Consider the following 12,952-nt stretch of genomic DNA (forward strand, 5'->3'; position numbering starts at 1 on the left):
AACCACAAAATTCTGAGAAGAAACTATAGCTGTAAATCTTCACAACCTTTGATTGGTCAGTGGTTTCTCAGATATGACACCAAAAACACAATCAATCAAAGATAAAATAAATTGGACTTCATCAAAATGAAAAACTTTTATACTTCAAAGGACTTATCAGTAGAGTGAAGAGACAACCTATATAATGGGAGCAAGTAATATATGAATAAGAAACTAGAATCCAGAATATATAAAGAACTATTATAGCTAACAATAAAAAGACAACCCAATTAAAAAGTAGGCAAAGGATCTGAATAGACACTTCTCTAAAGATATAAAAATTGTTAATAAGCACATGAAAAGATTCTCAACATCCTTGTCATTAGGGAAATACAAACCAAAACCACAATGAGATACTATTTCACACCCATTAGGATGGCTATAAAACACAACAACATGGAAAATAACAAGAGTGGGTGAGGATGTGGAAAAATGGGAAGCTTCCTATGTTGCTGGTGGGAAAGTAAAATGATACAGGTGCTATAGAAAAGTCTGTCAGTTCCTCAAAGAGTTAAACATGGAATTACTATATAAGTCATTAATTCTATTTTGAGGTATATGCCCAAGAGAATTGAAAACATATATCCACCCAAAAACTTGTATTCAAATGGTCAGAGCAGCATTGCTGATAACCAAAAAGTGAAAATAACTCAAATGTCTATCAACTAATGAATGAATAAACAAAATATGAGGTATATCCATTCAATGGGATATTATTTGGCAATAAAAAGGAATCCAGTATGGATACATGCTACAACATGGAGGAACCTTGAAAATGTTATGCCAAGTAAAAGAAGCCAGACACAAAAGGCCACATGTTATATGATCCCATTTATATGAACTGCCTAAATCTAGATATAGAGAAAGCAGACTAATAGTTGCCAGTGGGGAGGGAGAAGTGGGGAATGACTGTTAACCCATTTATACCTAGTGTTGCATAATTGGAATGCTAAACTTGTGGGAGTTATTTATATCTTACTGCTCAAGGTGATTGCCAAGGTCTGATTTTTCACAAAAAATTTTTGCAACTTCTGGCATAAATGGGTTAATGGGTAGAAGTTTCCTTTTGGGGTGATGAAATGTTTTGGAATTAGATAGTCATGATGGTCTCACAACCTTGTGAATATACTAAAACCCACTTAGTTGTATACTTTAATCTGCCCAGAAAGTGGGTTGAGCAAGGCCTGGAGCTCTTTGCAGGTAGAATTTGAAGTGTTTGGGCAGACTGCTGGGCTCTGTCCTGGGGGTGTTCTCCTATAACCGTGACGCGCCAGTAGAACAGAACAATCCTACCTCAGATCATAAATTCCATGGACACAGCTTCAAAAATGGGGCTGCCTCAACCCAGATTAACTGTAGGTTGGGAGAGGCAGAAACTCTTTTGGAACCTGCCCATATCTTGATGTTATCTGCATGGAATTTATGGCCTAAGGTACAGATAATCTGTTCCATGCATTCTCTGTTGGTTTGTCTCTTGGTATTATTTATGAGCAAGTTGATACAATAGGAGGAAGAGGGTTTGGAATTTTAGGAAGCCTACTGTTGTCGTGTGGGAAATGCTGAACTTGGACATATTATTCTCTTTTGTTTTCATGACATTTTATAATTTATTCACAGCAAGTAATCTGGGAAGAATTTCATCTGCTATTAATATGATTCTCATCTTGTGAGGTGGGCAATCTACAAATGAAAAAACTAAGAGCCTGAGGGTGAATGGACAAGCATGATCCCACAGTGGGCTACTGACAGGACAGAAGATGGATGTCAGTCTTCCGATAGCTGGCCATCACTTTTCCCACAGTACCAGGTGGCTTATGAAGGGAGTGTCTTGTGACTTTTTGAACTAAAAGAAGAGGACAGGTGAGAAGGCCTGTAGTGAAGAGCCCCTGACCTGTGTGAGAAGAAGATGCCTCTGCGCAGGAAGCGGTGTGGTCTTTGGCCGGTGGCTCTCTCTATTCGGTTTATTAGCTCTTTGTCAATTTTACTGCTTCCAAACCGAACTGGAAAAAAGGAAGAGATGACTTCCTTAGGTGGCAGGAGGTTTAGTGATTAGATATTACTGAAATGAAGGTGAAAAGTGAGTGATCCATGCACAATCTTAATGAACACAAACCTCTTTAGGCCTTCTGCTAAAGGTCCTTACCCCCAACATAAAGTAAAAGGTCTTTGTATTAAAACAACATCTGAGATCAACACAACCAACAAAACAGGAAATAAATTACAACACAAAATGCTGTTTTGCCTGAGACTGGATTCTGATGGGAAATATACCCACAATGCAGTCCAGCTAGCAACTTTTGAACAAAATATAAACATACACATATAAAAAAAAATATATATATATATTTGTTTATTAAGGTAAAATTTATATTCATTGGCAACCATGATTGCTCACACTCTTTATTTGTTGAACTGAATTAATGTCTGTCTTCAAGTGAATTTTCCTTCATTGATAGATTGATAGTCTATACTCAAATCATGGAAAATGGGTTTGACTTAGATGAAAACATTTTAGTTCTGTTTCTTCTCTGACAATTAGTAATGATCTCAGAGTAAAGACTTCAATGGAATGGCAACAGTCTTTCTGAGCAGGAAGGCCCTTAAGGAAGGGCCCGATGGTGGGAACTGGCCCGCTGTGAGAAGTCACCGCTCTTAAGCTGACTTCCAGCCTTCTAGGTCCATAGTCAGTATCACTGGAGGTGAAACCTAAGTAATCTATGATTGACTTGTAGCTACTAAATGTTATAAATGGCCATTTCAACAGACCTTTCCCAAGTTCTGAAGCGCTCAAAAAAGGGGAAAAGCTTCTACTAAGCTGTCTACTATAGATCATTATTTTGAAATATATTTTGTTATTTTATTTTAAAATAATCCTTTGGGAATATAATGCACAATCAAAAGGTTTTAGGATCCATTTTTACTTGGCATTGAAGCTTCACTGAATTTATGATTACTTCAAAATTTAAAAACATCAATGGAATCAACTCAATGGGACCACTTCTAAAAGTTGAAGCTTTTTCTGGAAAGAAAGCAGAGGACGTACCAATGAGCTTATCATAGTCTATGCCTTTTGCACTGCTCGTCTGTACTGTCCATGGGTCCACAAAATCCTCTTCAGCTTCTGCGGCATCTGGGCCATGATTACTGGTAGGTGCTGGGTTCCCTGGAGGACAGTCAGCCTTGTAATCCTCCCCCATGGCAGCTTTGTAGCTCATTTTTAACGAGAGCAACATCTTTACTGCAGAATCAATTTCATCCTGAGAAAGGAAACAAAAGTGATGGCTAAAAACATTACTAATCGTTGATATTTGCTGAATGCCTATTCTATGGCAGGCACTATGTTGAATGCTTTCACACACGTTACATTAGTTAGTGTCACAACCCTACAAGGCGGGCACTGTTGTCACTGTCCTTTTCCAGCTCAAGAATCTGAGACTCAGAGAGGTAAAGGAGTTTACCCATAGAATCACAGCAAGTCATCGGCTCAAAAACACTTCATTTTCATCTGTTATTCTAGTGCTACCATGAACACTTTGGGACAGTAGCAGTGACACAACATATACTGTCATTTATGACAAAGTTCATATACTAGAGATTTCTCAAACACCACTGATGCCGGAGAATGTGTGTGACAAGCTCCTTTAACTGAGTATCCTGGAGTTCTGCGTTGGAACTAGTTTTTACATTCCACACAGGTTGAGATGAATATTTATGGAAACTTAACCAATGATGCCACTAAGGATAGTAAGAGCAACTAAAACAGATAAAAGCAAGGACAAAAAATGTAGGCTCTCAGGTTATAAATTAAGGAGGGATTCATTGGGAAATAGTTATATCACCACATTTTAGAGTCTTATCAAACTATCTTGAAAAAAAAAAAAAAAAACCACCACCAAAAAACCAAAGGTAAAATGCACCCTTGGGTAGTCTGGAAGTCTATTAAAGACTCTTTTGCAGGAGTTCATAGTGGCCATCCCTAGAAGCCTGGAGTTTAGAAAAGCAGGCCTAATTAAGCCTATTAGTCATGCTATGCCCTAAAGCTCTATTCCGGTAATTGGCCTTGCTAGATTAGATCACAAACAAAGAATATACACAGTCCAATTTGCTTACCAAGGGAAATACAAACATTTCCACTTATAGTTTATACAGAACATTCTTTCTTTTAAATCTCCTTAAATTCCTTTTACCATATACAGAATGTTCTATAAACATCAACCTCCATTCAGAGATAACAGTTCCATCAGATACAGCACCTGGGCTATAGAGGACTGCGATTCTGGAGAGATCTGTGTTTCAAACTAAAAAATTATCTGAGACTCATCATTAAAATGAGCCAGATTTGTGGAATCAGTAACCCAATGGATACAATTCATAGATGAGACGTTTGCCCAGGTTAGACAGGTAAGTATGTTCCACCCATCTCATTTCTGTAGTACCTAGGCTCAGTACTTGCAAAAAGTAAGTTTAGTACCTATAATCTATCCAATTATCTATGGGAAGGCTTACCTTGCTTTGAAGTACACTGCGGTCAGTATCCCTTAATAACTAGCTTTGTTGACATTTCATACTCTATCCGGTCTAATTCTGCTTGTAACTAGGAGGCTGTGTGAAAGTCAAACATTTAACCAATGTCCCTGCTCAAGGACCATCTGCATTTTGGAATAGCACTGAAATAAGACAAGCAGGCTCACTTTACCTATTTTCTTTTTTTTTTTTTTTTTTGAGACGGAGTCTTGCTCTGCTGCCCAGGCTGGAGTGCAATGGCCGGATCTCAGCTCACTGCAAGCTCCGCCTCCCGGGTTCACGCCATTCTCCTGCCTCAGCCTCCCAAGTAGCTGGGACTACAGGCACCCGCCACCACGCCCGGCTAGTTTTTTGTATTTTTTAGTAGAGACGGGGTTTCACCGTGTTAGCCAGGATGGTCTCGATCTCCTGACCTCGTGATCCACCCGTCTCGGCCTCCCAAAGTGCTGGGATTACAGGCTTGAGCCACCGCGCCCGGCCACTTTATCTATTTTCTTATAATCAGTCTTAATCAGTGTCTGAACCAGGACACTGAAACAGGATTCAAAGCTGACGTTAGCTGGGTGCAATGGCTCATGCCTGTAATCCCAGCACTTTGGGAGGCCAAGGCGGGCGGATCGTCTGAGCTCGTAAGTTCGAGACCAGCCTGGGCAACACAGCAAAACCCTGTCTCTATCAAAAATAGAAAAAATGAGCCAGGTATGGTGGCACACACCTGTGTTCCTAGCTAATCGGGAGGCTGAAGTGAGAGGATTGCTTGAGCCTGGGAGGCAGAGGTTGCAGTGAGCCGAGACTGTGCCACTACACTCCAACCTGGGTGATGAAGTGAGACTCCTACCCCCCAAAAACCCCAGAACATTAGTTTTTTTTGTTTTTTTTTAAGACAGGGTCTCACTTCAGTCTCCTGAGTAGCTGGAACTACAGGTGTGTGCCACCATGCCACCGTGTCTGGCTAATTTTTAAATTTTTTGTAGAGACAGGGTCTCACTATGTTGTCTAGGCTGGTCCCAAACTCTTGGCCTCAAGCGATCCTCCTGCCTTGGTCTCCTAAGTGCTGGGATTATAGGCATGAGCCACAGAGCCTGGCCAAAAGTTGATGTTCAGAAAAAAAAAAAAAAAAGCCAGGCACAAAACTGTATACTACCTGATTACATACAGTTCAAACACAGTCGAGCTACCCCTGGTGGGAGGAGTCATGGCAGAGGCTGAGGGGCGTGAGGGTGGCTTCTAGGTGCTCTATGCTTGCTCTTGATTTGGGTGATGATTACACAGGTGTGGTCATTTTGTGAAAATTCAGTGAGGTGCCTGCTTATGATTAGCATATTTTTCTGTATGAATGGTATATTTTGATTTTAGAAGTCACTTAAACAAAAAGGAGAAGAAAAAGGCTCTGCTTTCTTTCTTAATACCTAAGACCTAGCATTGCTTCTTCAGTCCTGTTCAAACTACTTCCCCTCACAGCCCTCAGATTCTGACTTATTCCTCCCTAGGAAACTCACCGCTTTAATGAGTTGCTGCTACTGAAGGACGTGGCTCTTATTCTTTAGATACACAGGAGCAGAAAAGACCATCGAGCTCCATGGCCTAGATAAACAGCAGGCCAAGGAAGAGCTGGTGGTGCCCTCTCAGAGAACTGGCACTCCCAGTGTGGTTCAAACTATTTTGCTAAAAATTAATTTTTAAAATTTCCAAATCATCAAGTGCTTCTACTACCAAGACATTTCAGGGTCAGATACAAATGTACTTCTGAATTTTTCATCACTTAACTCTGGTCTCATTGTGTAACCTCTGATGTCTTTAATGTGTGCCAGTCAACTGCATTAGTCAAATGATACACCTGGAAGAGTTATTATAAAATGTATCAAGTTGACTAAAATAATGAACATAACTGCAGTCACTAAGAATTACAAACCAAAAACATTTACTAAGTGTCATTCAAATTTGATATTAATGGACAAAAATATCACTATCAACTTCCCAAAATGATAGGCTTACATAACCCCACTGGGTCTTTTATTTATTTTATCCCTTTGTTTTAAAACAACTTGGTTTAATCTTTTGAGCCCTACCTGGTGAGTAAATCTGTTTCTGTGAAAAAGTAACTTCTTTTTTTTTTTGACATTACTTTCTGTCAGTACTGTTTATTTCCTTTAAAATATGAGCTGGGTGCAGTGGCTTGCATTTATAATCCCAGCAACTTGGTAGGCTAAGGTGGGAGCCCAGGAGTTCGAGGGTGCACTGAGCTAGGATTGCACCACTGCACTCCAAAATGGAAAGAGCAAGACCCTGTCTCAAAAAATACACACACACACACACACACACACACACACACAAAAAAATAATGGTTTAAATCAGGGTCCCAAATAGTCAAAGTAAACTATTGGGGAATGTGAGATGGTTGACACCATCTGGTGACAAGCAAGGTGTTTGAAAAGATAACAGGTAACAGGAGTTGAAAGTGATGGAAGTTGGGCTGGGCGTGGTGGCTCCCACCTGTCATCCCAGTACTTTGGGAGGCTGAGGCGGGCAGATCACCTGAGGTCAGGAGTTCAAGATTAGCCTGGCCAATACCGCAAGACCCCGTCTCTACTAAAAATACAAAATTTAGCCGGGTGTGGTGGTGGGTGCCTATAGTCCCAGCTACTCAGGAGGCTGGGGCAGGAGAATCCCTTGAACTCAAGAGGCGGAGGTTGCAGTGAGCTGAGACCGCGCCAGTGCACAGCCTGGGCGACAGAGTGAGACTCTGCTTCAAAAAAAAAAAAAAAAAAAAAAAAGAGAAGTGATGGAAGTCATAGAGAAGCTGGGGGACCTAGGAGTGGAGTCACCTCGGAAGGAAATGAAATGCTTATGTTCTAGTTAAAGATACATATTGATGACGATACTTCTGAAATCTACTACAACAAAAGCCGAGACTTTTTTTTTTAAAGCATAATCCCGCAAGGACAAAGGAAACAAGAAGAGGGCGACAGCAACAAGGTTTCAGAAGCTGAAAAGCTGATGAATGACCAGTGCCTAAAAGCATGAGAGAAAAACAAATGCTAAGACACCGTGGAAATACTGGAACATGACCGAGTGTACACTGCTATGGAATCGCCCAAAGGTTCAGACCTTAGTGACCTCGGGCGCTTACAGGAGTTGGGGGGAAAGCGGGTTATGAAAACAGGAGTGCTGGTTGAAGTCTCTTCAAGAAGAAGTTATTGAGACCCCCTTGGGAGTGTCACAGTTTCCCCTCCATTCCAAGGTTTCATGTCGAGAGAGGACAGAGTTACAGGTCCCTAGACTGGGGACAATCTGCATAGTTGGGGCACTGGCAGCACACAGAGAATAGGGAGCTTCGGGGAAGGATCCCACAGCCCAGCCCTTCTCTCCCACTCAGCTGTAGAATGCTGGCAGTGGGACTCACCCCCTCTGAACAGTGGACTGGGGGAGCTTTCTCTAGGGAATCTCACTTAACTAAAGAAAAGATCCAGGCTGGGTGCGGTGGCTCACGCCTGTAATCCCAGCACTTTGGGAGGCCAAGATGGGCGGATCACGAGGTCAGGAGATCGAGACCATCCTGGCTAACATGGTGAAACCCTGTCTCTACTAAAAATACAAAAAAATTAGCCGGGCGTGGTGGCGGGTGCCTGTAGTCCCAGCTACTCGGGAGGCTGAGGCAGGAGAATGGCATGAACCTGGGAGGCGGAGCTTGCAGTGAGCTGAGATGGCACCACTGCACTCCAGCCTGTGGGCAACAGAGCGAGACTCTGTCTCCAGAAAAAAAAAAAAAAAAAAAAAAGAAAAGATCATCTAAAGACCTTGACACGAAAGATATTCCCCAACAAAAGGGGAGCAGCCTGATCACTCTCCAGGAAGTGGAACCCATGTTGATAAGCTCCTCCCCAACGAAAAGTACATCCAGCAGTTTTTACTGCACCCCCCAAAACACAAGCAAACAGCCAAGAAACACCAAACATTTGAGAATTGCCTCTAATATGAAAGGCAGGTAGGAAACAAATTAAGATGGAAGAAACTGAGATTATAAAGGATGTAGAGGACTTATGGAAAACTACCATTAAGATCTCAGACAGAAAAGGGTGGCACTGTACTGTAAGTCAGGGCAGAGTGCTATGAGGAAACTTCAGGGAGCACACATACTCCTGGAGGTTAAAAATGACAGCAGAAATGGAAAATAGGAGGGTTAGAAAATCAGAGAAACAGTCTCTGAATTTAAAAAAAAAAGTCTGTGAAGAGAGAAAACAGAAGAGATCAAAGAAATCATGATTTCTGAGAATTAACGGTCATGAGTTTCTAGTCTAAAAGGCAGGCTGAGTGTGGGGGTTCACGCCTGTAATCCTAGCACTTTGGGAGGCTGAGGCAGGCAGATCACGAGGTCAGGAGTTTGAGGCAGGCAGATCACGAGGTCAGGAGTTTGAGACCAGCCTGGCCAACACAGCGAAACCCCATCTTTAGTAAAATACAAAAATTAGCCGGGCCTGGTGGCACACAACTGTAATCCCAGCTACTTGGGAGGCTGAGGCAGGAGAACTGCTTGAACCCAGGAGGCAGAGGTCACAGTGAGCCGAGATTGTGCCACCACACTCCAGCCTGGGTGGCAGAGCGAGACTCCATCTTGCGGGGCGGGGTCGGGGGGTGGGGCGGGGAAGAAAGGCATACTGAGCCCACATGCCATGAAATTCCAGAACCTTGGAACAAAGAAGATCCTGCCAACTTCCAAAAAGAAAAAACAAAGGAATGGCAACGGACTTCTCTGCGGCAAGCCCAGGAGCTAGGTGCCAGTAGAGCAGTGGCTCCAGCATTTCCAGGGGAAATCACTTCCATGCTAGAACCCTACACCCAGCCTGGCTATCAATCACATTTTAGGTAAAATACATACACTTTCAGATGGGCAAGATCCCCCCAGAAATATTTCCTTTGCAGTATTTTTTCAGAAACAATTGGAAGATTTGCTCTGCCCGAAGAGTAAAGCAAAGAGGAATAAGACGAAGGAGCAGGAAACGGGGCACCCAATCAACAGGGGTGAAAGAAACCCCTGGGTCGACAGTGAAGAAAGACGCCAAGATGGGCAGTGTAGGACGCAAGAGTCACCAGTCCAGCGGGAAGCAGGCAGAAGGTTTTGGGAGAGATCTCCTCAAAAAGATGAACCTGATAGACTAGTTGATGTGTGTTGAAAGGAGATTCATTGGACAGGGAAAGGGCTTGGAGATACATTATCATTAGTATCACTAATATAAAAGTCAAGCAAACAGAAATTAAGACAAATATTAACTCCAGAGAAAACAAAAGCTGGGTGAGAAAGTTAGAGTACTCATTCTATCCGTGATGGTTCAGCTGTCCACGTCTATTTCCATGGTCATAATAATGTCAGTGTACAGATACTGACCTAACTACAACTGCAATACAGACGGGGAGACTGCCTGGATGGCAAGTGGTTGTGGAAGTATGAATTCTTCATTTCCACCTGAAAGTTCCCAACTTGAAAATCAACAAGGAACAATATAATAAGCAGAATATTTACAGATATGGGGCGTACATAACCAAAAGGTCGGCTAAAAGAATTGAGCAGGAAATAGGGAGAGGTAGGTTGGAGGGCCACTGTACTTCACAAAGGCTTTGAGAACCCCTGACTCTTTACACCACAGGCATCCCAATGTTGATAAAGGGAAAAATACATTTAAAACGATAACCAAGGCTGGCATGGTGGCTCATGCTGGTAATCCCAGCACTTTGGGAGGCCAAGGTGGACAGATCACCTGAAGTCAGGGGTTTGAGACCAGCCTGACCAACATGATGAAACCCCATCTCTACTAAAAATACAAAATTAGCTGGTTGTGGTGGCGCATGCCTGTAATTCTAGCTACTTGGGAGGCTGAGGCAGAAGAATCGCTTTAACCCGGGAGACAGAGGTTGCAGTGAGCTTAGATTGCGCCATTGCACTCCAGCCTGGGAAACAAGAGTGAAACTCCCTCTCAAAAAAAAAAAAAAAAAAATTATAACCAAAATACCTCAGTCATTGAGGAAACCATCTATTCTAGAGTAACACAACCGTACAGACTTGGGAGGCTCAGCTGCCTTCGTGGAGAATCCAGCAAAATCATGTACCTTTGACGCATTTCCCGCTTTGAGGGACCTCACGAGCTCCCCTTGTGTGGCGATGCTGTTGAACAGCTCCAGCGGAGAGGCACAGGGCTCGCTGTTGGGCATGTTTGCCATCTCTCAGGAAGTACGTTCACGGCTGGCCTGAGGTCAGAGGCTTCGTTCAGCAGACAGTCAAGACTGGTGGCGGGGCGGGGTGGGGGGCACGGGGAAGGAGAGAGAAGAAAAACGAGAGAATAACAAAACATCGTAGCTGTTTTTCCTTTCCTGTATTGAGTCCTTTTTTCCGAAAAGGTTGTGAGGTGAGTTACAATAAAGGACATGGATAATATAATAAAAAGAGAAGCAGAAATTCGGGGCCATGAAGAAGAGGAAAACCATCAAATGCCAATGCTGAAGACTAAAGGAGTGGCTAGGATTTACTGACTTAAGGTCTGCAAAAGAGGGGCCTCCTAGTCAAGATCAAGTTTGCACCTGGTGATGCCCCCTGTGCCCCACCCAGTGCCCAGAGCACTGGAGGACTCTTGTTTGCTCAGGGTCTAAATACCAATGTGTTTTTTTTTTTTTTTTTGAGACAGAGTCTTGCTCTGTTGCCCAGGCTGCAGTGGGCAACTCGGCTCACTGCAAGCTCTGCCTCCCAGGTGCATGCCATTCTCTCACCTCAGCCTCCCAAGTAGCTGGGACTACAGGTGCCCGCCACCACGCCCGGCTAATTTTTTGTATTTTTAGTAGAGAACGGGGTTTCACCGTGTTAGCCAGGATGGTCTCGATCTCCTGACCTCGTGATCCGCCCATCTCGGCCTCCCAAAGTGCTGGGATTACAGGCGTGAGCCACCACGCCCGGCCAATACCAATGTGTTTTAATAAACCTAAGTTCACTAGTGCCAAAAACTTCTGGCAAATTACTATTTGATGTTTTCTTTTTTTTTTTTTTTGAGATGGAGTCTTGCTCCGCCACCTAGGCTGGAGCGCAGTGGCGCGATCTCAGCTCACTGCAACCTCTACCTCTGGGGTTCAAGCGATTCTTCTGCCTCAGCCTCCCAAGGCTGCCTGCCACCATGCCCAGCGAATTTTTGTATTTTTAGTAGAGGGAGGGTTTCACCATGTTGGCCAGGCTGGTCTTGAACTCCTGACCTCAGGTGATCCTCCCACTTCAGCCTCTGGAAATGTTGGGATTACAGGTGTGAGCCAAGGCACCCATCCTCTATTTGCTGTTTATCTTAATTGCCTTGGGAATGAATTATCGGGCTTTTGGACCCATAACTAATATATCGCTGAGCAAATGTCTTCCACTGCTGGCCAGCTGCTCTCAAAGTGAGCTCTGGGGTGGAGGACAGGGCCTTACCTGTCCTAGGTTCCACATGGGGTAAGGACTGTCTCCAGTCTGTCCATTCCGCATGCTGCCTTATTTAACTACGAACCTTTGGAGAAGGTGTGTCTGTACCTCCTATTAGTTATGATTCACTATTACCCTTGCAGAAGGTGAGGACAGGGCAGACAGAGACTGTGCTGCCATCAAACCCTTCTTGGCTCAATCATTTCCTCTAAGTGTCAAGTTTTCTCACCTATAAAATGGCACCGCCAGGAACTTCTTCCTCTACCCCAGGCTCTTATGAGAACAAAATGAGGAACAAAAGGCATGGTAGCACTTTGTAAACTGTAAAGCAAGATGTAACTACGTTATGAGTACTGTTATTAAATTTCTTGTGTTTCTTAGGGTTTCAAAGACTGGCTGAACTCCAGCTTCATTTTAGCTTGCTGTAAAACCTTGGAGGAGAAGGAAAATGACAAGGCTAGTACCTGAGCTGCTAACTTTGAACACCTCTGTACCTGTTATTGTTCTAAGCACCTTATATGTATCAATTCACTTAAGCCTTGCGGCAGTCCTATGAAATAGATTTCTTATCTCCATTTCAAAGATGAGGCACAGAGGGGTTAAAAAAAACTTGCCCACGGCTGGGCATGGTGGCTCATACCTGCAATCCTGGCACTTTGGGCAATATAGTGAGACTCTACAAAAAAATGAGAAAAAAAAAAAAATTAGCTGGGCACGGTGGTGGGCCTGTAATCCCAGCTACTTGGGCGGCTGTAGTGGGAGGATCACTTGAGCCTGGGAGTTTGAGACTTCAGTGAGCTATGTTTGCATCAGTTTACTCCAGCCTGGGTGACAGAGTAAGACCCTGTCTCTAAAAAATAAAAATAAAATAAAATAAAAGCTTGCCCATGTTAACACCACAAGGAAATGGCAGAGGTGTGCTACAAACTCTAGTAGTTTGACTCTAGAGCCTACACT

At 43.3% G+C, this 12,952-nt stretch overlaps 1 protein-coding gene across 5 annotated transcripts in view; it reads right to left on the bottom strand.

Annotated features, from left to right (window-relative positions):
- The window catches only part of WARS (tryptophanyl-tRNA synthetase), a 42,671-nt gene that overhangs the window by 23,424 nt on the left and 6,295 nt on the right, over nucleotides 1-12,952 (bottom strand). For 4 of the 5 annotated variants that reach the window (XM_025391755.1, XM_025391754.1, XM_025391756.1 and 1 more), the window contains 3 exons: nucleotides 10,666-10,839; nucleotides 3,083-3,296; nucleotides 1,931-2,039 (listed from right to left, as the gene is read on the bottom strand). In XM_025391755.1, the coding sequence (XP_025247540.1) occupies nucleotides 1,931-2,039; nucleotides 3,083-3,296; nucleotides 10,666-10,776 (434 nt within the window). In that variant the 5' untranslated portion in view covers nucleotides 10,777-10,839. The remainder of the gene's footprint in view (nucleotides 1-1,930; nucleotides 2,040-3,082; nucleotides 3,297-10,665; nucleotides 10,840-12,952) is intronic. The other variant, XM_025391758.1, reaches the window with a different exon arrangement.

The sequence above is a fragment of the Theropithecus gelada genome, chromosome 7b (genome assembly GCF_003255815.1).
Source record: "Theropithecus gelada isolate Dixy chromosome 7b, Tgel_1.0, whole genome shotgun sequence".
Taxonomy (NCBI): Eukaryota; Metazoa; Chordata; class Mammalia; order Primates; family Cercopithecidae; genus Theropithecus; species Theropithecus gelada.